The 22552-nt window shown below is 42.5% G+C and overlaps 1 protein-coding gene across 12 annotated transcripts in view; it reads right to left on the bottom strand.

Moving 5' to 3' along the window:
* Positions 1 to 22552, bottom strand: part of Grip1 (glutamate receptor interacting protein 1) — a 644324-nt gene that overhangs the window by 110767 nt on the left and 511005 nt on the right. For all 12 annotated transcript variants that reach the window (XM_052753454.1, XM_052753458.1, XM_052753452.1 and 9 more), the window contains one exon: positions 1446 to 1593. In XM_052753454.1, the coding sequence (XP_052609414.1) occupies positions 1446 to 1593 (148 nt within the window). The remainder of the gene's footprint in view (positions 1 to 1445; positions 1594 to 22552) is intronic.

Raw genomic sequence — 22552 nt, 5'->3', positions numbered from 1 at the left:
CTTCAGATGCGGTGTGCTGAACTGGCCGAGGGTCTCACATATGAGGATGATGGAGCGGTTCAGTGACTGCTTCCTCGGAATCTTTTCATAGAGGCTTCCCATTGACCAGTTCTTTATTACGGCCCTCTGTTTTGTTAATCTGGAGTCCAACGTTCGTTAGCACAGAACAGCCATTACGCGGGAGTTAAGAGCAGTGAAACCAGACTCACATGGGGAGTTGAGGGGAGAGCTAGGGGCAGGGGTCTAGCAGCTACACTTTGCTGAACAAGACACTGACTGGCTACGGAGTGAATTGAGAACAGTAACACAGCAGTTAGCACCCACTAGACCAGTCAAGTGGACACACTTATGCTTGTTACACACTGTGGAGTGGGAAAAAACAAAACAAAACAGAGGCAGACAGTTGAAGCACCAGGGAGCTGGAGAGCACCCCGGCACCAGTGGCTGCCACTGTGAATGCCTGCATGGGGTGGAGTGAACACTGGAGCTGTAGGCCACCCTCACCTCAGGTTGCTGTGGGTCACGGTGCCCCAGGAGAGAGGCAGCCCAGGACACAAAGGGAGAAGGAGGCTGGAGACGCACATAGTGGAATAGCAGAGGTCTCTCTAAGGATTTCCATGGTGGGAATCTGCTTATCAGGGCAAGGACATTTCAAGGCACCCCTTCTGTCTGGAAATAGGATTCTATTCTATGGTGATTTACTTAGGATGCTTCGGGTATGGAAAGTGGGGTTTTCTTACCAGGAGGTGTAAAGACAATTTTATTATGTGGAAAAGCAATCTTTTTGCCTCTTGTGCCTTTACCTTACAAATGTAAAATAGGAATGGGGAAAATGAATTCCGTTCTTATCATAACACTGTAACGGCATTTAAGAGACCCTTGACTGAAGCCGTTAAGATTAACAAACTATGACAGTATCAGGCTTGTCTTTAAAAATCACATCGTTTTGAGAATATTGTATTACCTACTTTTCCAAAAAGGAGTAATATTTCTGATAGTAGGATTTAATTGTTAATGATGCAGAAAAACCCATGACCTCTCTGAACGGGGCTTAATAAAGATCAGTTTTCTTACCCTATATCGAAAACAGGAATTCGTTTTTCCATGGGAAAACAGTAAGTAAATGTGTGTGCTTCTTTTTTTCTATTGAAAAGCAGTAAGTAAATGTGTGTGCTTCTTTTTTTCTATTGATAAAGGACACAGCAGGTGTCTGGACGAAGTGACCTTTCATAACAAAGGGCTGATCGGCTAGTTATGATTTTTAAGGCTCACAACAATAAATTGTCTTCTTGTGTGAAATTTGTAGAAATTGGCAACAGGACTCCTTTTTTTTTTTAAACTGTATGTATGTTAAGTACGTAAATGTGCATATTATATAAGCATGTGTATGACATTTTAAAGTACTTCCACAGAGCTAATCAGCAGATATCTGCTGTGACACTCACCTGTCTGCAATACTTGCAGATTTGATTTTGTCTATGACGATGACCTGTTTGTTACAGCACACTGAGGTAGTTAGGGCAACCCCAAGGCTGGCGCCAGGAGTTTTGGCAACTTCAACTAGTAGTGGCCCGGATGCTGTTGCCACAGAATCTGTCAAAGAATACATTTCAGGAAACAAAACAAGATAAACCAAGTCAGCAAACAAAAAAGATAAAGAATGTTTAATCTGGTGCAGGGTGATAATTTTATCACTAAATTCAGGCAGCTTCCTGTTATATCCACAGAGCATGAGGGCACCTTCTCCATCCAGCTGCCATTCTATGTGTACACACCAGTCCCTGGAATTGGATCTCAGTCTTTATGTCAGTTAGGATAATATCTCATGGATCATTTTGCTCTCGACACTGCTTGGAACAGTGCCTGGAACATCCTAGATTTTCTTTAAAGTCAATTAATTCAATACATAACCAGCACTTACCATGTATGTACATATGTATGTGTCTTGATTCATGGAGGGCAGATGGTGTAGATGGAGAAAGGATGGATGAAAAAAAGGGAAGAAGGAAAGAATGGGAGAGAGAGGAGAGCGAGAGAGTGAGAAAGAGAGACAGAGACAGAGACACAGAGAGAGAGTAGATAGATGATATCTCTAAATTGCCAAATAGCAAGCAGCAGCTTAAATCTATGGGCCCCCAGCTTCCGCAAGATGACGTGTGGGAAACTGCTTGCTGGGCAGCTAGTTTTGGAGAGCTGGGAGCCCCTTTCGCTTAGGCTTTCTTCTTTGAAATGAAGTTGGATTTTTTTTTTTCACACGATGGAGCCATTGATGGGCCGGGATGTGCCTTCAAGGATCAGCTTTCATATTGTCTCAGGGGAGCAAAGGAGATTGACCTTCAGTGGTATTGAACTCCTGCAACAGTTAAAGCTGCTTTCTCAGCACCAATCTGAATGCTTTCCTGTCCTGAAACTTCCTCCATCAGACAAATGAGGCCATTATCTTTCAGTGCAACCTGGCGCAGGTTCTCAATGCATGGGCAGAATGAAGCCAGGTTTGTGGCCAAAATATCAGACCAAATGGTCCCTAGTCCAGTTCCTGATAGATTCCTGTTCCTTTGTGAAACCGCACGAACTGGGCCTCTATTGTATGCATGTCTCCCAGCATCCTTGCCTCCCAAACTCCCAGGAGAGTGTTCTATTATTAAGCTCTGTTTATCACATTCAAGGGCTTTCTAACCCCAAGCTCCAAACTCCTCATATTCTTTCTGAAAACCTGTTCCAAATGCCTAAGAACTACATGATCAAGTTTATTTCAGCAATTGCCCCTTATTTTTCAGACTTAACTATCAAGAAAGAAGCGTGGGGTAGCACATTCTTCCCTTGGGGGTATGACTTTGGCCCATGTTCTAAGTGATTTGGGAAGCGGCTAGTGTTGAGGGGGGCCTAGACTAGGAAACAGTTCTTCAACAGGTCCTGGCCGCCGTGCAGGCTGCTTTGCCTCTTAGGTCATATGATCCAGCACAGCTGATGGGATTCACAGTGTCAGCGGAAGATGGGAATACTGTTTGAAGCCCTTGCCAGGCCTCCATAGGTGGACCACAGCAGAGGCCATTGGGATTTTAGAGCAAGGCCTGAATGTCACATGCAGACAGGCCATTATTCTCCCTTTCAGAGACATCTGTCTTCTGGCCTGCTATTGGTCATTAATGGAACTGAACAACATTTGACAACGAGTTGTTATGAGTTCTGAGTTGTTTATTTCGAGCTAGGTATTCTCTGACTCATCAAGCTATAAAGTTTGGTGTATGTAACAGCAACCCTTCATTGACTGGAATGATTTGATGATGTATACATGATCTGGTCAGAGCAAGTCTTGAAGGCACAAACAAGTCACATGAAGAAGTTGCCCAAATGTCTATGGTTTCTCTACCTGTTACAATGTCATCTGTCTTCATGTATGCACCTGCAGCCTTATAAATTGTGCCCTGTGATTGGTGTACTGAAGAAGAGAAGACCAGGGCCTGGTTTACAGATGGTTCTGCATGCTATCTATGCAAGAATCACCCAGACATGGGCAGCTGCAGCATTAAAGCCACCTTTTGGGGACTACCCCAAAGGACACCGGTGAAGGGAAATCTTCACAGTAGGCAGAACTTCATGTAATACACAAAGTTGTACATTGTGCTTGGTAGGAGAAATGGTCAGATGTGTGATTATACTGACCCACGGGCTGCATCCAATGGTTTGGGACCTAAAAGGAAAATGATTGGGAAACTGATGAGGAAGAAGTATGGGGATCGATTTCTCTAAATGAGAAAATGATAACCCCTCTAGGTTGCTGAGGTACTTGCCAAATATGGAGGAAATATAGAACAGGTAGTTGAGGAAGGTTGTTATAAAAATTAGCTAAAGCTATATGACCAGTTACAGAAATGAAGGTTGCAATCACCACAAGAAGTCCTGTCCTATTTTGTTAGGAATATGTTTGTGCATACATACATATGTCTTAAGCAAATATCTGGTTTCCCTCCTCTATTTTTCTACTACATAATGTAACATTTATTGAGACAATATCAAGGGCTAGCTGCCACAAATCTATATTATCATATTTAAGCTATGGGACACTAACAGAAGAAGCGTTGCTCAGAGGTTTGTGCCACCTCTTCTGGGGAAGAGAAAGCAATGTTTGTGTTTATATATCAGTGGTTATACCACGTGTCCTGGTTATTTGTTTTCTAACTTGATATAAGCTAGTACTATCTGGAAAGAAGAGGCCTCCGTCAGACTGCCTGTAGGCAACTCTACAGAGCATTTTCTTGATTGATGACTGGTGGGGGAGGGTCTAGCTCACTGGTGGCAATGCCACCCACGGGCAGGGAGTCCTCGGTGGCACAAGAAGTAAGTTGAGGCAGCCCATGGGGAGCAAGCCAGTACACAGCATTCTTCCAAGGCCCCTTCCTTAGTTCCTGCCTGAGGTGGCTGCTTTGAGCTCCTGTCCTGATGTCCCTTTGTGATAGACTCTACCCTGTCAGCTGAAATAAACCCTTTCCCTGCCCAAGCTGCTTTTGGCCATGGTGTTTGATCACAGTAACATAAACCTAACTAAACTATCACGTGAGGTGGAATTATGTTGTTATTACTTTCATTTGAAAATTAAGCATAACATAAGGTAATGTGACTGAGTGGCAAGTTGTAAGGGGTGGGCTCCTGATGGTTACTCTTCATTGTCAATGTGACTTATCTGGAGTCAATGAAGGAACAAGCTGCTGGGGACACCTGAGAGAGTCTCTGGACCAGATTATTTGAAAGAGGAAAGTCCATGCTAAATGTGGACAGTTTTGTTGTTGGGTAGTTTTGTTGTTGGGTTTTTATTATTATTATTTTTATTTTTTTGATTTTTCAAGACAGGGATTCTTTGTGTAATAGTCCTGGCTGTCCTAGAACTCACAGAGATCTGCTCTCTCTGCCTCCCAAGTGCTGGGAAGGGTGGCAGCAGCCCATATGAAAGCAAGTCCGAAGGGAAAGCCACACTTTCTGCTTCTTCACATCTCGTCGGTGAGTTCATCTACCCTGTGTGTGAGGTCACCTACCCTGTGGATGCTGCTGCTATGTTCTGTTTTTTTCCACTGTTATCAGATTCCAGCTTTGTCAGACTTGTAACTGGACCAAAGGAAAACCAGCGACACTCTAGGAATGCTTACAGTGCCTGACTGGTCCTGCGGAGCCATCCATCCAGCCTTGTGAATGGAGCAGCTTTCAGGTTCTCAGCCTCTCTGGTGTGGGGACAGTCATTGTCAGACTACCCAGACTGTATCATGTAAGCAAATCTACTAAATTCCTTTTAGATTATATATTCATGCCATTGGCTCTGTCCCTTTAGAGAACCCTGAATAATATATAAGAATTCTTGTATGTATGACTTTCCTAAATGCCTGAAATAACTCAGTATCGAGAAGATGGAGATTTCTCTTCTTTGGGGTTTACTTCTATTCCTACCATTTCAGAATTTGTTCTCATGAGTAACAGCCGAGAGAGCCAGTGGCCTTACTCTATCAAAACAGTTTTTGGTTCTGAGGTGTCATGACTACCTACCCAGAGCCTACTGTTACTTTGCTCCTGAACCCCACTCTATGGTGGCCGTGATCTTGGGCTAATTTCTCTGGTCTCCTGACATAATGTCGAGCCAGGCTTTTTTTTTTAAATCATTATCTTTATAAAATTTTTGAATGATCAGTTATTTTTTACCAAACCACTTCCTTAACTCTGAGTGGGTTTGAAAAGAAAATGGGTCTGTGGGACGGTGATCACTCATGCTCTTCCTCACGGCCTTGCTATACCTGATTATAAATTTATTTTGCTTTAAAAAAAATGAAAGCAATGAGGCTTTCATGTTATTTATTACTTAATCTGTTAATTTTTCTACTTGGTGCTACAGTGGAAAAATTTCATAACATGAAATGTTTTATGAACAAATTTATTAAAAATATTGCAGAAAATTGCTTTAAACTGTGCGCATAACATATAGATGAATCATAAATGAATTTTATGCTTATACTTGTGTCTGATCTCTCATCAACTTTACTACACATATGCAAATGCTTTAAAAAAATCAGAAAAACATACAGACTGAACACATTCTTCATCTTCTTCAACTATTTTGGGTAACGGACACTCTCAGATACCTCAGATACTCTCAGCCTCTATCAAGATTAAGTATCAGTTTTAAAAGAGCCTATCAGTAGATAAAAATTCTTTATAATCACTTTAATTAGAATTGTTTCCTTGCCTACAGATATGTCAAAGTATTGGCATTCACATCCTTGCATGGTTCTAATGTTTTAATTATAATAAAGACTAAGTATCAGGTTTTTGTATAGAAAGAAATGGTAGGAACAGGGATATCACATAGTCGAGGCAGAAGATACTAGGTTCTTTGCTCCCATTAATTTAAAGGGGAAGAAAACCACATCACAGCTACTCTGGCATACTTAGGCGACTGGAAACTGGAATAAAGGTCACCCGTCAAGGAGTATTGCTGTTAAGGATTTAGGAGAATAGCATATGCAGTATTTGCACTTGAGGGACATAAATGTGAAAATGATGGGTCTCTTTTAAAGTGGAATGCTTCCAAATTCTGAACCAAGAAACAGAAAGTTATGTTAGAGGGAAGAGGCATTGTGGTTCAGGGCTGGAGGCCAAGAGAGTTGTCCTTGCTGAACTCACCATGTGGCTGCAGTTATTGCCTGCAGAAGACCCCACCTTCTTCATTCTTAATTTTAGAAGCTATCTATAAAAGCAACAAATTTACAGAGCAACAATGACGCCACATAAGGCAGAGACCACTGGTCAGCCAGAGAAAGAAAATCAAGGAAGGCTTGGAACTTACATTATAAAACACATAATAGCTAGAATCAAAATTGTAAACTTCTACTAATGAGAAGAGATGAACTGATGAACGCAAATGGGATTCTAGACAACTGATGTTTTCGAAGTCGGAAATAAACAGCTCAGGATTAATGTTTTCTTATGAACACAGAAACATTAACGAACAGTTTGAGGGATGGTGCCCAATCTTCAGACATACATCACACAACATTGTACTTGGAAGTTTCTGTCCCACCAGCAACTCCCAAATACCCAGTAACTATTTCCCAAATTACCACACGGAGGCTTATATTAATTATAAATTCTTGGTTGGTAGCTCAGGCTACCAACTAGCTCTTACACTTAAATTAATGCAAAATTCTTATCTATGTTTAGCCACGTGGCTTGGTACCTTTTCTCAGTATGGCATTCTCATCTTGCTTCCTCTGTGTCTGACTGGTGACTCCCAACTCTGCCCTTCCTCTTCCTAGCATTCTTAGTTTGGTTTCTCCACCTACACTTTCTGCCTGGCTACTGGCCAATCAATGTTTTATTAAACCAATTCAAGTGACAAATCTTTACAGTGTACAAGAAGATTATTCCACAGCACAACATAAAGTTTTCGGATCAGAACTGTAACTGTCTAAAAGATTTTATCAGGATGAATTTTTTACCTGTGTAGAAAAAGAATGGCAAGGAAAAGAAGATTGAGATCCCACAAAAAGATGGCTGGGAACTAGTGACCACAGCTTGCTGAGTAAGAGCCATTCTCCCGCTCTCCATGGTGGCCTATACTTTCACGTGCTGTGGTCACGACCAGATTGAACTGTCCAACATACATCTCCACCAAGTTCTTCTGCCATGTAGAGTGATTCTTTCCCATGTCATAAGCAGGCCAGACACATGTCCCAACCCAAAGGGTGAGTTCATCTGCTCCACCACGTCTCCTGACTTGCTTCTCCCCATAATGTCTCACACTCTTCTATATCGTACAAACTTGAACCCAGGAGTCACTTCCCAACTCTAGATTCTCTATGGTCCTCACTAATTCATCTTGAGTCTGCTTTTGAAATAAGGCTCAACTCTGCTTTTTCTTGCTATAACCACAGTCACCTTTTCAGTTCAAGTTGCCACCATCTCATATCCCAGCATCCTCTCATGAGTTATACCTTCCCAACTCAAAGTGATCACTCAAAGATGAAATCTTACTTTAGCCCCAGTGCTTAAAGCCTTCCCACATGGAACAAGATCTTGCTGCACACGAGGACTTGTGATCTGGATGCTCCTTGTTGCCTCAGTTTTATTTCCCACCAGTCCGTTCTTGTTCTCTACCCTCCGGGTTCTGTCTGCTCTTTTAGTTCTCCAGAGCGATCATGCTCCCTCCTGCCTCATAATCCGTCATATACATTGTTCTCTGTACCTAGGATACCCCAACTCTCACCTGGCTCTGCTCTAACGCCACATCTACAGGGATTCCTGCCTGAACCTCCAAACCACGCCAATATGCCTGCTACACACTTACATAGAGCTATATGTTTTCTTCCTCAATGCTTTTAGCATATGCTCTTCAACAGTTGTTCTCCAGGTAGAACGCCATAAAGTCTACGCCTCTGGGAATTCCTATTTTTGGTTCATGATAGTGACTGACTAGTTGATGCCTCCAAGGCAAGCTCAGACATGATAGGTATCCACTAATATTTATCAATGAAATGAGCTAAAGGATGATTGTCTATTCCTTACTTTAGGTGGGAGGCCAACGATGCTGATGATACAGAAGTTGTATTTGGGATCATGATGGCTGTTCTTGTGACAGAATGAGCACCCCTGCATGGAGGGCACTATAAGGAAGTGTTTTGTGTTTTTAATTTAACTTCAAAGCCTGCATTCCAGGAATTCCAAGCAACACCTCATAATATAAAACTGCGAAATACCCGACTTTATCCAATAGCTGAAGAATTAATGTATGATCCCTTGGAGGAAAGGTAGCTCCATTTTCTTCTAGATGGAACTTGAATGTATTTGGAAACTCAAGCAGCTTGGAAAAGTTACATAAATATGCCACCTGCAGGACCACAAACTCTTAACAGATACGAGCATCACACAAAGACTCACACAGAGGTCCAGAAAAGAATGCAGAGACATGAAGGCACTGAGAGGGGCATCGAACCTTGGAGAATTCCCCAAACCAGCCTGTCTCCAATTATTTTTTTAAACCAATTAACCATGGTAGGTCTCAAGGATTGGCAGTGATACCTGAACAAGAACAGGTATGGTTGGCTTGAGGCAAACAAATGAGCTAGAATCCAATCTCAATGTTTCTCAGTTGGTTTGATTGGAATAAGCAATGGGAAAACAACGGAACTATTTCAACAGGTACCACTTCCCAGAATTACCCATGTGGAAAGTTGCTTCCTATGTCACAGAAGGGGATAGGCAACTGTTAACGTTTAAGTCAGTCATTAGCCTTTTCTGGCGATCAGTTTCCACAATAAACGTTTCCCCACCACATCATCAAGATGTTCATACAACCTTGCGGCAGTAAGCTTATTTCCCTCCCTGCCACCCTATTCCATTCTCACAGGCCCTTCTGAAAAGTAGGGGCTCCAGAGCACTGGCTGCGTGCCAAGATTTCTAACAAGATGCATGGGGGGAGTCAGAACAAGTGGACAGGGTGGAAGAATGTGGTACTATTATGTAAGAAAGTACAAGAGGAAAAATGGAGTGTGTCACAGGAGAAAAAGAAACAGAAGAAAACCCGGGAAGAAAAACATCAAGAACCCAGCCACAGACAAATGATTAGTTTATCTTGCTGTAGTGAAGCACAGTTGGGGAAAAAAATGGATCATGTAGATATGAATTATTCATGATTAAAGACGTCTCAGTCATTAAGATATTTGCATCAGGATTGAAGCTTTTGCACGCTGTGTTGATTTATGGGCTACATAATTACATGAGCTACGCTGAGGACTATTTATATGGGAAACACTCTGGATTTTTTTTTATTTTGTTAATCAGTTTTCCCACTTCTGAGCTCTGCATTTCAATGAGTGTAGGTCCTGACTACAGCTTCCCAACCACGGTAGAAAGTCTGCACATGCCAAATTAGCTTTGCCTGCCTTATGTTCTTCTAGGTAGAAATACCTTCAGTTTACATATTGATGATATGCTATGAAAGTAATACCTCTAATAATTCCAGCCATTTTCAGCATAGTGGAAATCCAATAAAATATTAAGTTGTTAGTCTGTGTGTATGTAGGTCTGAGTGTGTGCTTGCTTATGTGTGAGTGCTGGTGTGGCCATAGATCAGTGTTAGATAGATGTCCTCTATTGTTTTCCACCATATTTTTTGAGAGCATCTCTTATTGACCCTGGAGTTTGCTAATTTGGCTACACTGGCCAGCCAACAAGCCCCAGGTGCTTCCTGACTCATTCATCCCTCCTCTCCTGCCCTGTGTCCAGGTTACAGATTTGTGTTATTGCCACACACAAAACCGAGTGGCTTCTGGGAAAGACTGACCACTGCAACCACATGAAGCAACTAGAATTCTCACTGCCTGTGTGGAAGGAGAATTCATACAGCTCTCTTTGGAGGCTGTCTTAATGACTTTTCTATTGCAGTGATAAGACACCGTGGCCAAGGCAATTTATCAAAGCGAGTATTTAATTTAGGCTTATGGCTTCAGAGGGTTAGAGTCCGTGAAGACAGAACAAAGGCATGATAGCAGGAACAGCTGAGAACTCACATTTTAAGAGAGAGAGGGAGGGAGGGAGGGAGAGGAGAAGGAGGAGGAAAGGGGGAATGGTATGCCTTCTCAAACCTCAAAGCCCACCCCCAGTAACACATCTCCTCCAATAAGGCCACACCTCCTAATTCTTCCCAAACAATTTCAACAACTGGCAACCAAGCTCATCAAAAAAAGATGAGCCAGAGGAGGTATCATTCTCACTTAAATCATCACAGAAGCCCTTTGACATTATCTGTGGAAGGTAAGCACAGGTCTATCCTATGGCAACTCAATTTCAGTTTCCCATAGAAACTTATATAAAAGCAAGAAAAACAGAAAATACCTAAGAAGCAAAATAAACTGTAGGCATATTTGCCTTGTGAAATACTATGCAACAAAGAGAATAAGTTATCAAACCAAACCCCAGCCATATGAATCTCACACATATAATATTGAGCATAAGTTAAGCTTTAGTTTATTTTTAAGTACAAGACTAAGCAAAGCTAGCCTATTCTGTTAGAAGGCAGACTAATGGCTATCCTTGACATGGGGGAGTGACTTAAGTGGATAGTAGTGTATTTTTGATGCTGATAACGTTCCAAATCTGGGTGCGATTACTTAGATGTGTTCAGTTTATGAAAATTTATCAAGCGGAAACCCAGGATTTGTGATTCTCTATGTTGCTGCACTTCAGTTAAAAGGTTTAAAAATACCATAAGCCATATATTAAAAAATTCAGCCATATTAAAATAGGAAGTCTGGATATTGTACAGTCGATGAGACTATCATGATAAGCCTGTCACAGGGGCTAAGATCAGTCACCAAGCATGCTTTATCCAAACTCACGTTGGCCTCAGGTATGTCATAAATTTTACTCTATTTGGATTCTTCTTCCAGCTCAATAAATGTTGTGAATGTATGCTTTAACTTTCCAGAAAAATTAGGATTTAAGATGAAGTGTACTGGAACATGGAAAGCACATTCTGATGTAGTTTTCAAGCACTGTATTTCTAATAGACAACATACAATAAATTAGCAATTAAAAAAGCTTTAAAATGGGAGCTGGGGAGCTGGCTCAGCGAGTAAAGTGTTTTCTGTGCAAGCATGAGGACCTGAGTTTGGATCCTCAGCTCCAACATAAAAGCCACAAAGTTAGCACATGGTGGTATTACTTTGTATACCAATCTGCATTTGTTTGATGACTAAAGTCATTGACTAACTTTCCATACACACATTGGCCATTTGACTCTTAACGCCCCCTGTTCAAGTGCTCTCTGCTTCCTTTTATTTTCTCTTACAGTATCTGACTTCCTATAAAACACCTATGACAGGACAAGAGAGTTGGCTCAGTGGTTAAGAGCACTGCTCCTTTTCCAGAGGACCCAGGTTCAGTTCCAAGCACCCACATGGTAGTTTACAATCATCCTTAACTCCAGCTCCAGGAGCTCCAACACCCACATCTGGGGTCCATGGACACCAGGCACACACGTGGTGCACAGACATACATGCACAAGCAAGCAAAACACTTGCACATAAAATAAATCCAAAAAATTTTAAACTTACTATAGTATGAATCACTGCTAGATATATGGTTTGTGAATGAACTTAGTTCTGTGGCTCATTATTTCTTACTGTTACTGGTGTGTTTTGATGGTGAGAAGCTTCCATCTATATATCATCTATCTTCTATCATTTTACTATCTTCTATCATCTATCAATCTATCTATCAATCTATCAATCTATCTATCTATCTATCTATCTATCTATCTATCTATCTATCTATCTATCTATCTACCTAACTACCTATCTATCATGTATCCATCTCTCTCTCTCACATCTATCTATCTACCTATCATCTATCTATCTACCCATCTATCCATCCATCTATCTATCTATCGATCTATCATCTATCTACTCTCTCTCTCTCTCTCTCTCTGTGTGTGTGTGTGTGTGTGTGTGTGTGTGTGTGTGTGTGTGTGTGAGAGAGAGAGAGAGAGAGAGAGAGAGAGAGAGAGAGAGAGAGAGAAAGTGTGTGTGTGTGTGTGTACTCATACATGTAGAGGTCAGAGGACAGCTTGCATGGGCTGGTTTTCCTTCCACCTTGCAGACAAGTTGACTTGGGAGCATTCTCTAGTCTACACTTCCCATCCTGCCATAGGACTGCTGGGATCCCAGATACACTGCATGTGGCTCTTTAACTATTTGGGAACCAAACTCAAGTGATTGGGTTAACATAGCAAATGCTTCTACCGACTGATCCAGCTCCCTGGACTGCTGCTGTCGTTAGGAGACAAGTTGGCTTTGAACTTACGTAGCCAAGGATGACCCTGAAACTTTCATCTACCTGCCTCTGCCTCCTAAATGTTAAATGCTGGGAATTTTAAGTATTGGTTTAGGAGATTTTAGCTACTCAATTTTTATGTTACATGACTTTTTTTTTAAAGAAGTCTTTGTTTCTATAACATCATGATGATATTCTCCCATATTTTTCCTACAGTTTTTGATTTAATTTCACAGTTAGATAGCCCATTGGGAGTTCATTTCAATTTAATAGAGAGGTATTTTTTCTCTTGTTGCTTTATAATACCACCCAAGTCTCATGTCTGATTACTGGTGACTACATATGGGTATTTGCATAGTAGTGGTTCTGGGTACTAGTTCCTCTGTTTACTAGTCCTTTCTTATGTCAGGATGACATTGTAGGGACTGAGTGAAGGCTTAAGTGGATGTGCATTATTCGACTTGTGTGCAGCCATGTCCAGGGTGTCAAACACCTCACACCCAAGGGGATGGCCAAGCTTTTCCAGGGGAGGCTCAGAGACATGGCTGAGCCCCTCCCGGACCCAAGTGTGAATGTTGACAATATGTTCAGAAACCGCCCACCAAAGCCTTCTGTCCATGCTCCATGTGTTGTGGCCTGAAGACTGTGCGCCTACAAATATTTCTACTGAGATCACCTACACCAGCTGCATACCATGACATCAACCTCCTTGTTTAGCTGGTCGGATAATCCCACCTCCCTGCTCCACTGTATATGAAGATGCTGAGAGCCCAGACCACTAGATCCTGGCTTGTGTCTGTCTGTCGGTCTGTCTGTCGTGTTTTGACTCCACCACTGCCCTACTTAGGTACATCTCTAGAGCTGTGTAAGAACACAGCATCACTGTACCTTAATTGATTTAGCTTTTTCATAGATCTTGAGAGCTGACATTACGAATTCTATAGTTTTGTTGCTGCGAAGGTCCCCACTTTTCTTGACTCTCTGTAGAGTGATGCTTTACTACGAATTTAGTGCAGGGGACATTAGAGCTCAGAAACTGACAGTGAGCCAAAGCCCCTGCTGAGGAAAAGGATACAGGAAGTAACCATATTGGGGTTTATATGACAGGTTCCAGAATGAATTTGACAGGCTGGCACTGCTTTTATAGACATTTACACATGCCTTTTGGGAAAGGAACAATAGGGGTCCTAACGTAAGTTTGGAGGGCATCCATACACCTACCTGAACGACAAAGAAAATTTTACCTTTAAAATAAAAGATAAGAAAAAGTAGCCCATAACATTTTCTAAAGAGCCCCCTGAGCTCAGGCCTGGGGACCTGCCACACTGTCAGGTACCACTGTGTCCTTCTTGTAGGAGTTCTAGAAGGTTCATTCCCACCGTCGATGCTAGTGTCAAGACTTCAGGAGAAACTCTCCAGTGAAGTCAAGGTTATGCCTCCACTTGCTTCAGAGAGTGGGAACAGTCAAACTGTTATTTAAAGGGCCAAGCATAGAGGAAAATAGAAACATTTCCTCCAAGATAAAAAAAAATCCTTGCCCCCAACTGCTTGAAGGTTTTGGCATATATAGCTACTGCCCAATTATCACATTCTATTACCATCCTATAGACATTTTGATTCCTTTTCAGGCTTAAAAGAGACACTGCCAGGGTTTCCAGCGTTGGATGAGTGATCCATACAGAAAACAGATCAGGTTCCACCAGGCTCGGCTGAGGCAGAGAAACCACTTATGTAAGAGAGTCTGCTGGCCTAAGAATAGTTCTTACGACTCAGGAAGCTCAGCCCCCTAAGACTGTGAAGGAAGGTCAGGTCCTCCAGGAAGAATTAATGGCTCCATGCATGTTTAGAACCCTCTCTAGCACCCTAAGCTACACTCGGCTGTATGTTTATGGCCAGAAATCAGCACCTGGTCATTCTCAAGAGTCAGATCTAAAATAAGACAAATGAGTAATAACCACTTAACTAGCCCCAAAGACAATTTCCTTGGGAACTTTCAGATGTGTGTGTTGTGTTGTGTGTATGTGTTTTGTGTTGTGTATGTGTTTTTTGTGTATTGTGTGTGTGTGTGATGTGTATGTTTTATGTGTGTGTGTATGTGTGTTTTGTGTGTGGTGTGTGTGTGTGGTGTGTGTGTGTGTGTGTGTGTGTGTGTGACAGCATATGTCTATAGGTCAGAGGACAACTTGTGGGAGTTGGTTCTTTCCTTCTATCATGTGGGTTCCAGTGGTTGAACTCAGCTCCCCAGCTCTCATCTGCTGGGCCATTTCGCTGGCTCCACTTCATCTCTTGAGAGAGGGTCTCTCACTGGGACCCGGGGCTAGCTAACTAAGCTATACTGGCTTTCTAATGAATTCAAGGGATTGGCCAGTCTCTGTTCCTTCAGACTTGGATTAAAAGCATGTGCACACTAGGATGTGAGTTCTGGGCCCTGATCGTAGGTCCTAATGTTTGCCTGGCAAATGTTGCCGACTGAGCTATTTTCCAACTCCCTGAAATACGTTTTAAAATATTTACCACATATTTACTTAAAAAAAAAATCACCTCTTTGGGTATATCTAAGAGGGAGACATAAAATCAAACAGCAAACAAACTTAGGACAAATGTAGATGTTGTGGATGACTGATTGATAAATAAAACACTGATTGGCCAGTAGCCAGGCAGGAAGTATAGGCAGGACTAACAGAGAGGAGAACTGAGAGAACAGGAAGGCAGAGGGAGACACTACCAGCCGCCGCCATGACAAACAACATGTAAAGATGCCGGTAAGCCATGAGCCACGTGGCAAAGTATAGAGTAATAGAAATGGGTTAATTTAAGATAGAAGTAGTAGATAACAAGAAGCCTCCCACGGCCATACAGTTTGTAAGCAATATAAGTCTCTGTGTGTTTACTTGGTTGGGTCTGAGCTGCTGTAGGACTGGCTGGGTTAGAGAGATTTGTCCTAACTGTGGGCCAGGCAGGACCAGAAAAACTCTAACTACATGTAGAGGTTTAAATGCATGTGTAGATGTAATAAGAGAGCAACATGGTTATTGGTAGTAAGGCAACCAATGCTCTATCAGTGAGAAAACAAAGAAGGCCTTGAGCAAAGGCACATGAGGAGTCCTTAGCTGGACAGAAGCAGAAAGCCCACACTCCAGTGTCCTGAGTCCTCACTTACTGGAGCCTTCGTACATACTTATTTGCTAATTATAAAGTAAGTGGAACTTCCAATCACATGAAAATTGCCCTATACTTGGCAAGGATAGAAAATAAGTTAGATGTCAAAAATCAAGTAAATTAAGATAGGGTGGGATGATGAATGAATATTATAAACCATTATTACTCTTCCTTACATTTTAATGGTCAGCTATAGTTTGTAAAACACCTTCACATGTCTAATTTCATTCTCTTGCTCAACAAACCCCTCTGAGGTAGAGCTGTTATCTGTGTCAAGGTCAGCTCACACAGGTCTGCCCCAGGACCCACCTCCTAGATGATTCTAGATTGCATCAATTTAGCAACTAGCACTAACCACCACACTTCCTAACCATCTACTTGCTTTTACTTCTTTTGTGTGGTGCTAGGGGACAAACCCTAAGCTTCATATGTATGAGGCAAGTATTCTACCACAGAGTCACCTCCCTCCTCTTCATGGTCATGCTTAAAGAACTCATCTGTAGATGGATTTATTGTGTGGTGAGGGGTAGGAAGGACATGTCACCTTAAGCTATGGGCTTGGTTTGAAGGGAGTTATTTGTTACCAGATACGTTTGAAAAGAGTTGGCGAAGGAGGACCGCTGACATTGGATGTGATATGGCCATGTGGTCTGTAAGAATTTTTATATTGCCATCTGCAGAATGCCTTTAATGCCTTGGAAGTTGGTTATGAACGTGTTTCCACCTGTCTGGTGAGATAGATCTTCTCGAGGCATCTGGTCCCCAACCAGGTTTAGGTATGAAGGGTATTCCAAAGGTATAAAATATCTTATTGCATATAAAATATAGGGCATTATGAGGCATACTACTACAATCTGAAATTGAGGCAATTATGAAATAATTCTCAAGACTAGAGAGGGAAATTTCCCAAAGTTGGTATACATAGAAGAATGAAAAGCCCAGTAGTTTGGGAAGTTACATCTGCTATGGTTTGGGTGTGTATCTTCCCGGTGGTTGGTACAGTGAAAGCTTGGGAGCCAATAAGGTGACGTCAAAGGGGATGGGATCTTGATAAAGTGGAGCCTAGTGGGAGGTCACTAAGCCATGGAAACTGTCACCCTCATAAAGGGACGCTAGTCATCAGTGTGTTCTCATAAGAGTGAGTATTATGGTTTGGAGACGTGGTTCCGTGGTAGAGCGCTTGTCTAATATGTATGTATGAAACTCTGCGTTTGCTCTCTGGCAACACAGAAAAGTCAAACCAGAAAGCGTGATCGTTAGTGTTAATTATCAGCTTGAGAGAATGGAGAATCACTGGGTGATGGGCCCCTGGGCATGTCTGTGGAGGATTATCTTGTTTACACTGAGGTAGGAAGACTGGCCTACTGTGGGTGGCACCATTCCCTGGCTGGGGTTCCGGTCTGTGGTGATGGAGAAAGGGAGCTAAGCCTCAGCCTGTACTCATTGCTCTCTGTTCCTGGCTGTGGGTGCAATGTGACCAGATGCTTTTGAGCTCCAGAAGCTTTCACCTTCTGATGAACTGTACCCTTGAACTGTGAGTGCAAATGTCATAGTAACTGGGAAAAACTAAGACAGAAAGACAGTCCAAGTGAGTGAGCCCGGCGCTCGGGCGGCTTTGGGTGTCCTCTCTAGCTATGGAATCAGCTGTTCCCAGCTATATTCCTGCCACGATGCGATCATTCAGTAGGTCCTCACCACAAGCCGTACTAACATGGCTGGCTTGACTTCAATGAGCCCTTTGATTTCTTTTTAAAGCATCTCACCATCTCACCCCAGGCATTTCATAATAGTAACAAATGGTCTAATATAACCACAATGCATATTTTTTTGTCCATGCCCATAGAAATAGGGGGGACCACAGTCTTCACCAAAATGCAAGAGCTAACCTACTGTTTCATTTCAAAATCTTCACCCAAACTGTGAGTTAATGACATCCTGAGAACTCTTACATAAACACAGACTCCTTTCCTGTCCTACTTGCTCCCTTCTGAATCTAACAGAAGTCTATATTTCTGGGCTCTAATAGCGATCTAGGCTCCAGGGCACTGCCTGGAAATCTGTAAAGATGTCTCTAGGTCTACTGAAGACATTGTGAGAGTAAAGAGAAAAGAGGCAGGAGGATTCCAGGAAAGTCATTCTCCACTCCCTTGGACTGAGTGGATTTACCATAATTTAAATCAATAAAAATGCCACAATGATTAAGCACCAGCAGATGATAATGAATTTATTGTCTCACTCTCTTTTCTGTAACTCAGAACTTTCTGAGGCACTCAGCGTGAAATATTTGATTTTTTTTAATAGGAGAGAGTATGGACATTCAAAAAATGCACTTAGTCCTAAATCTATATTTTAAATCATTTAAAAAAATCCACTTTTATTTGTAAATATCCCTGTAAGATTTTTAATTTTGGAAGAACAATAAGTGAACTTCAGTAACAATTGAAAATTTAAGTTTAGAAAATATAGAGACACATCTTTTTTTCTTTTCTTTTTCTTTTTTTTAAATTTTATAATTAATTTAATTTTACATGTCAGCCACGGATTCCCCTGTCCTCCCTCCTCCCGCTAGAAACACATCTTAATACTTGTTTGCTGGGGGATATCTTTCTGTACACTGTGAATATATGTTGTTCCCATTGGTAAATAAAGAAGCTGCTGTGGCCTATGGCGAGTCAGGTCATAACCAGGCAGGAAATTCAAAGAGTAAGACAGGAAGAAGAAAGGCAGAGGGAGAGAGACGCCAGCCACCGCCCAAGGAGCAGCAAGATGGCAGCAGAGTGGTAATGCCACGGCCATGGCAAAACATAGATTAATAAAATGGGTTGATTTAAGATGAAAGAGCTCGCTAGTAAGAAGCCTGCCATAGGCCATACAGTTTGTAAATAATATTAAGCCTCTGAATGATTATTTTATAAGCGGCTGCAGGACCGGAGAAACTTACAACTACACTTGTTCTGTCGCCTTCAAGACTTTCATCTGAAATCATTTATTAGTTTATGCACCTGCTATCATTTCTACTGATCTGCTGTGGCTACAATATTGTGAAGTCCACCTGGGTTTAATCCACAATTCGACACTGTATGATTTGTGCAGCCTTGGAAGAGCAGCTGCAGCTGTAGAAAGGAAGGGCATGTGTGTCGTAGGCTACTGCAGCTATCACAAATTGCTGGCACAAGACATCCCTTGCACAAATTCACACCCGTTCCCTCCTTCTCTTCTTCTGGGAACACCCACCGGCAGCGATGGTACTTACTGGTTAATGTGAAGACTCAGCACTGTCTCTGCTTGGCCAAGAGAAAGAAAGAAAACAGAGGCTACAAAGCCAGAGCCATGAAAGATGGATTTACATCCTTCAGAACTTCTGGTTAATGTTTGCATCTATGTAAGGTGGGGTGAGGTTGTCCCCCAGGAACATTGTAGCAAAGAGCAGAGAAGGGAAAAGGATGCTTCTCTGATCTCGCTGGTTCCATTTCCATGTGTAGTTCTACTTACTTAGTTTGGGAATGATTTCAGTATTACCCTTCCTGTGATTTTAGATAATCTACAGTGCTCTGGATCCGGGCTTATAATCTATAAGTAAAAAGCCTATATGCATCTATTTGTGGAATATCTGAACCATGCAAATTATGAAAACTCAACTAATTTTTAGTTTTTTTTCACAGATAGAATATTTTACATTTCCAAATAATTTCCTCATCTTGACCGGCCAGCCTGAAGCATTTCTTAGGCCCCTGTGTTCCTTCCTCAGTGTGGGAATTCTGTTGGAAGGGCTGCCTATATTTCCTGAGATTTTCATTGGACAGTATGACCTTTGGGGCAATTCCACAATGCACAAAATGCCCTTTTGCTGAGTGTGACAGCACACGCCTTTAATCCCAGCACCGAGATGCAGAGGCAGGAGGATCTCTGTGAGTTCAAGGCTCTATAATGATTGCCAGAGCTACATCATGAGACTGTGTCTTTCAAAACAAATTACCCACCCCCCAAAAAAGCCCCAAAACAAAACCCAAACCAAACTGAAACGACTTTTAAGGATTGCATCAGAAGGGTCATGTTAGGGAATCGCCTCTGAGAAACAAGAGGTCTGAGAGCCACCCAAACAGGTGCCCACAGTGGGTGACATGTCTCAAGTGCTCTGTAGGGAAGTTTCAGCGTCTGAAGCAGGCATGCAGCAGCGAAGAAACACACCCAGGACAAAGCCCACGGGGCTTTACAGGAGGGCAAGCCACAATACTGCTTTTGAGCTGAGACTCACTTTTGTGAATGAAAGAGTACTTCTCCTTCCCACGGTCTGACTCCATGAGTGGTTTAGTCACTTTCCTTTTATACTCTCTTGAGAGTCACAAAATTCAGTGCTACGATGAATGTTGCTAAAATGTGAGCTAAAAATGCAGTCACACACTCTGCTTGTTCAAAGGTCTGGTGCCTCCCTGAAGTCATGGCGGCATGTGTCTAAGGGAGCGTTTACCGGCACACACAGGGTTGAGGCTCTGGGGAAGGGAAGCTATGTATTATGGCAGAGGGTGAAAATGGAGTAGGAATGAGATAGGAGATCTATATTCCCCAATGCAGCCAGCGCTGTATAAAGGAAGCCAGGATCCCTCAAAGACCTGGTGGTACACTTAGCTTCACTGGGTCAACACAGCACAGCAGGTGTCTTCCTGAAGCTCCATCGCTAGGGGCTTCTATCTCAAAGGCTCCTATTTGCTGCCTTGCTGAATAAAGATCTTCTAAAAAAGGATGCTGGTCTTGGCCTAAGGCTCTCCTCTATAGCTGAGGGAATGTGTCTTTAAGAGGAGAAAGGAGATGGAAAGGGAAAGGAGAGAAATGGGGAGCAGGGCAGGATAGGACAGGACGGAGAGGGTGGGTGATAGAAGACAGAATAAGGAGTGACATCCAATAGGAATACAAACTGCTTGCTTAAGCCTTTCCTGAGTTTCTTCCTTCTACCTCTGGAGGGCTCTAGGGAAGAGTGAATGTCTACTCTCCGTTTGGATGAAACACAGGGGACACACTGCTTTTAAGTTGTCTGCATGTAATTCATTTGTCAAATATTTAACACGGGCGGTCTTTGTGTGTGGCAGGCACATGCTCTACATGCCATCATGTATATGTATGGTTATATAATATATAAATTTAATATAAGTAATTCTCACTGTCTCTGACTTCCTGGGGTTTTCAGTTTCGTGAAGGAGAGCAGTGGATTCTCTCACCAACAAATTAGCATTATAACTGTGATAATAACCTTGAAGGGAAGGGAAGGGCTCCCCGAGGGAGGAAGAGGGGACACCCAGCTTAGATGCTCATCGAGGAAAGAAGTTTCTCAAGTGATGTATAGGCGGAGGACTTAGAGGGTATAGGGGAGGGGAAGAATATGTATTCCTACGTACATAGGAGTTAGAGAATAATTTCATAGGAGGAGAATATTTGGTGTTATGAAGCGTTAAAAAGAGTCCTGACAGAGTAACTTGAAGACTGGAGGGGGGAGATGGGATGGCAGTTCCAGGGACAGTAGCTTCTGGGACTTGTAGGCAAGGCATGGGGTTAGGGACAGCCCTGGAGGGGAAGACAGGATTATGCTCCGTAGAGTTATTCAGGAACGAGAATTTGAGTGGGCGTGGCTTGAGGGATGGAGTAGACACAAGGTAGAGAGGATGGCACTTTTGATAGAGACGGAGTCTGGGAGTGAGCGGGTGTGGATAAAGCAAACACCGTGACCAGACACGCACGAGTGAGGACCCGTGGAAAGCTCTGAGTGAGTGAGAAAAAGGAAGCTTAGCGTGCCCAGGCTTTTCATCGGGAGACTGAAAGGAGAATAGACTCCAGGGAGGAAATAAAGAGAGCTGTTCTAAACACTGAGATCTTCAGAATCATCTCACAAACGTGGCACTGAAATGGCTCCGGCTGATTAAACTGCTTTGTGAGAGAAAGTTCTGGACACAGGCAGGAACGTTTGGATTCTGAATTTCTTGCCTTCTTCTTGGCCAAGTTATTGCATTCCCTCTCAATGGTGACACTCAGGCTCATCTCTTTAAGTAAAAATGAACAGAGATAATTTTTATAAAGTAACCCGGGCATTACAGATCATCTGTAAATGGAAGTTACTATTCCTACAATCTGCTAACAGCAACGTTGTACTAGAGAAAGGGTGGGGTTCTGACTTGAGCACCTGTAAACTGTGTTACCTGGGCAAAGAATACCTAACATTTCTCTTTTTAAAACTAGCCTAATCACTCCTTTCTTATTTCACTTGGTTCATAAGAGCACTAACTCCAGGCCCAACATCTGTGTATATCTCAGCTTACAACTCCGACTGATGTGGGTGAGAAGTTGGGGACGGCAGGCTTTGACAGGGAAGAGAAGACTCAGAGGGTTTCCAGTCTATGCCCACAAGAGCTCCGTGAAAAACAGGTGTGTAAACATGTATAATTTTACATACATGTTTATTTTCAAATGGTGGTCTTAAGAGGCTGGAGAGCACATACTGCTCTTAGAGACGGAGTTTGGTTCCCAACACCTGTGTCAGGAAGCTTACAACGGCTTATGACTCCAGCCCCAGGGGATCCGAAGCCCACTTCTGGCC

This window comes from Peromyscus californicus, unplaced genomic scaffold (assembly GCF_007827085.1).
Source record: "Peromyscus californicus insignis strain IS unplaced genomic scaffold, ASM782708v3 Scaffold_24__1_contigs__length_46423439, whole genome shotgun sequence".
NCBI classification, from domain to species: Eukaryota; Metazoa; Chordata; class Mammalia; order Rodentia; family Cricetidae; genus Peromyscus; species Peromyscus californicus.
Note: the sequence above shows the minus strand (reverse complement) of the source record. Positions and strands in the feature narration are given on the sequence as shown.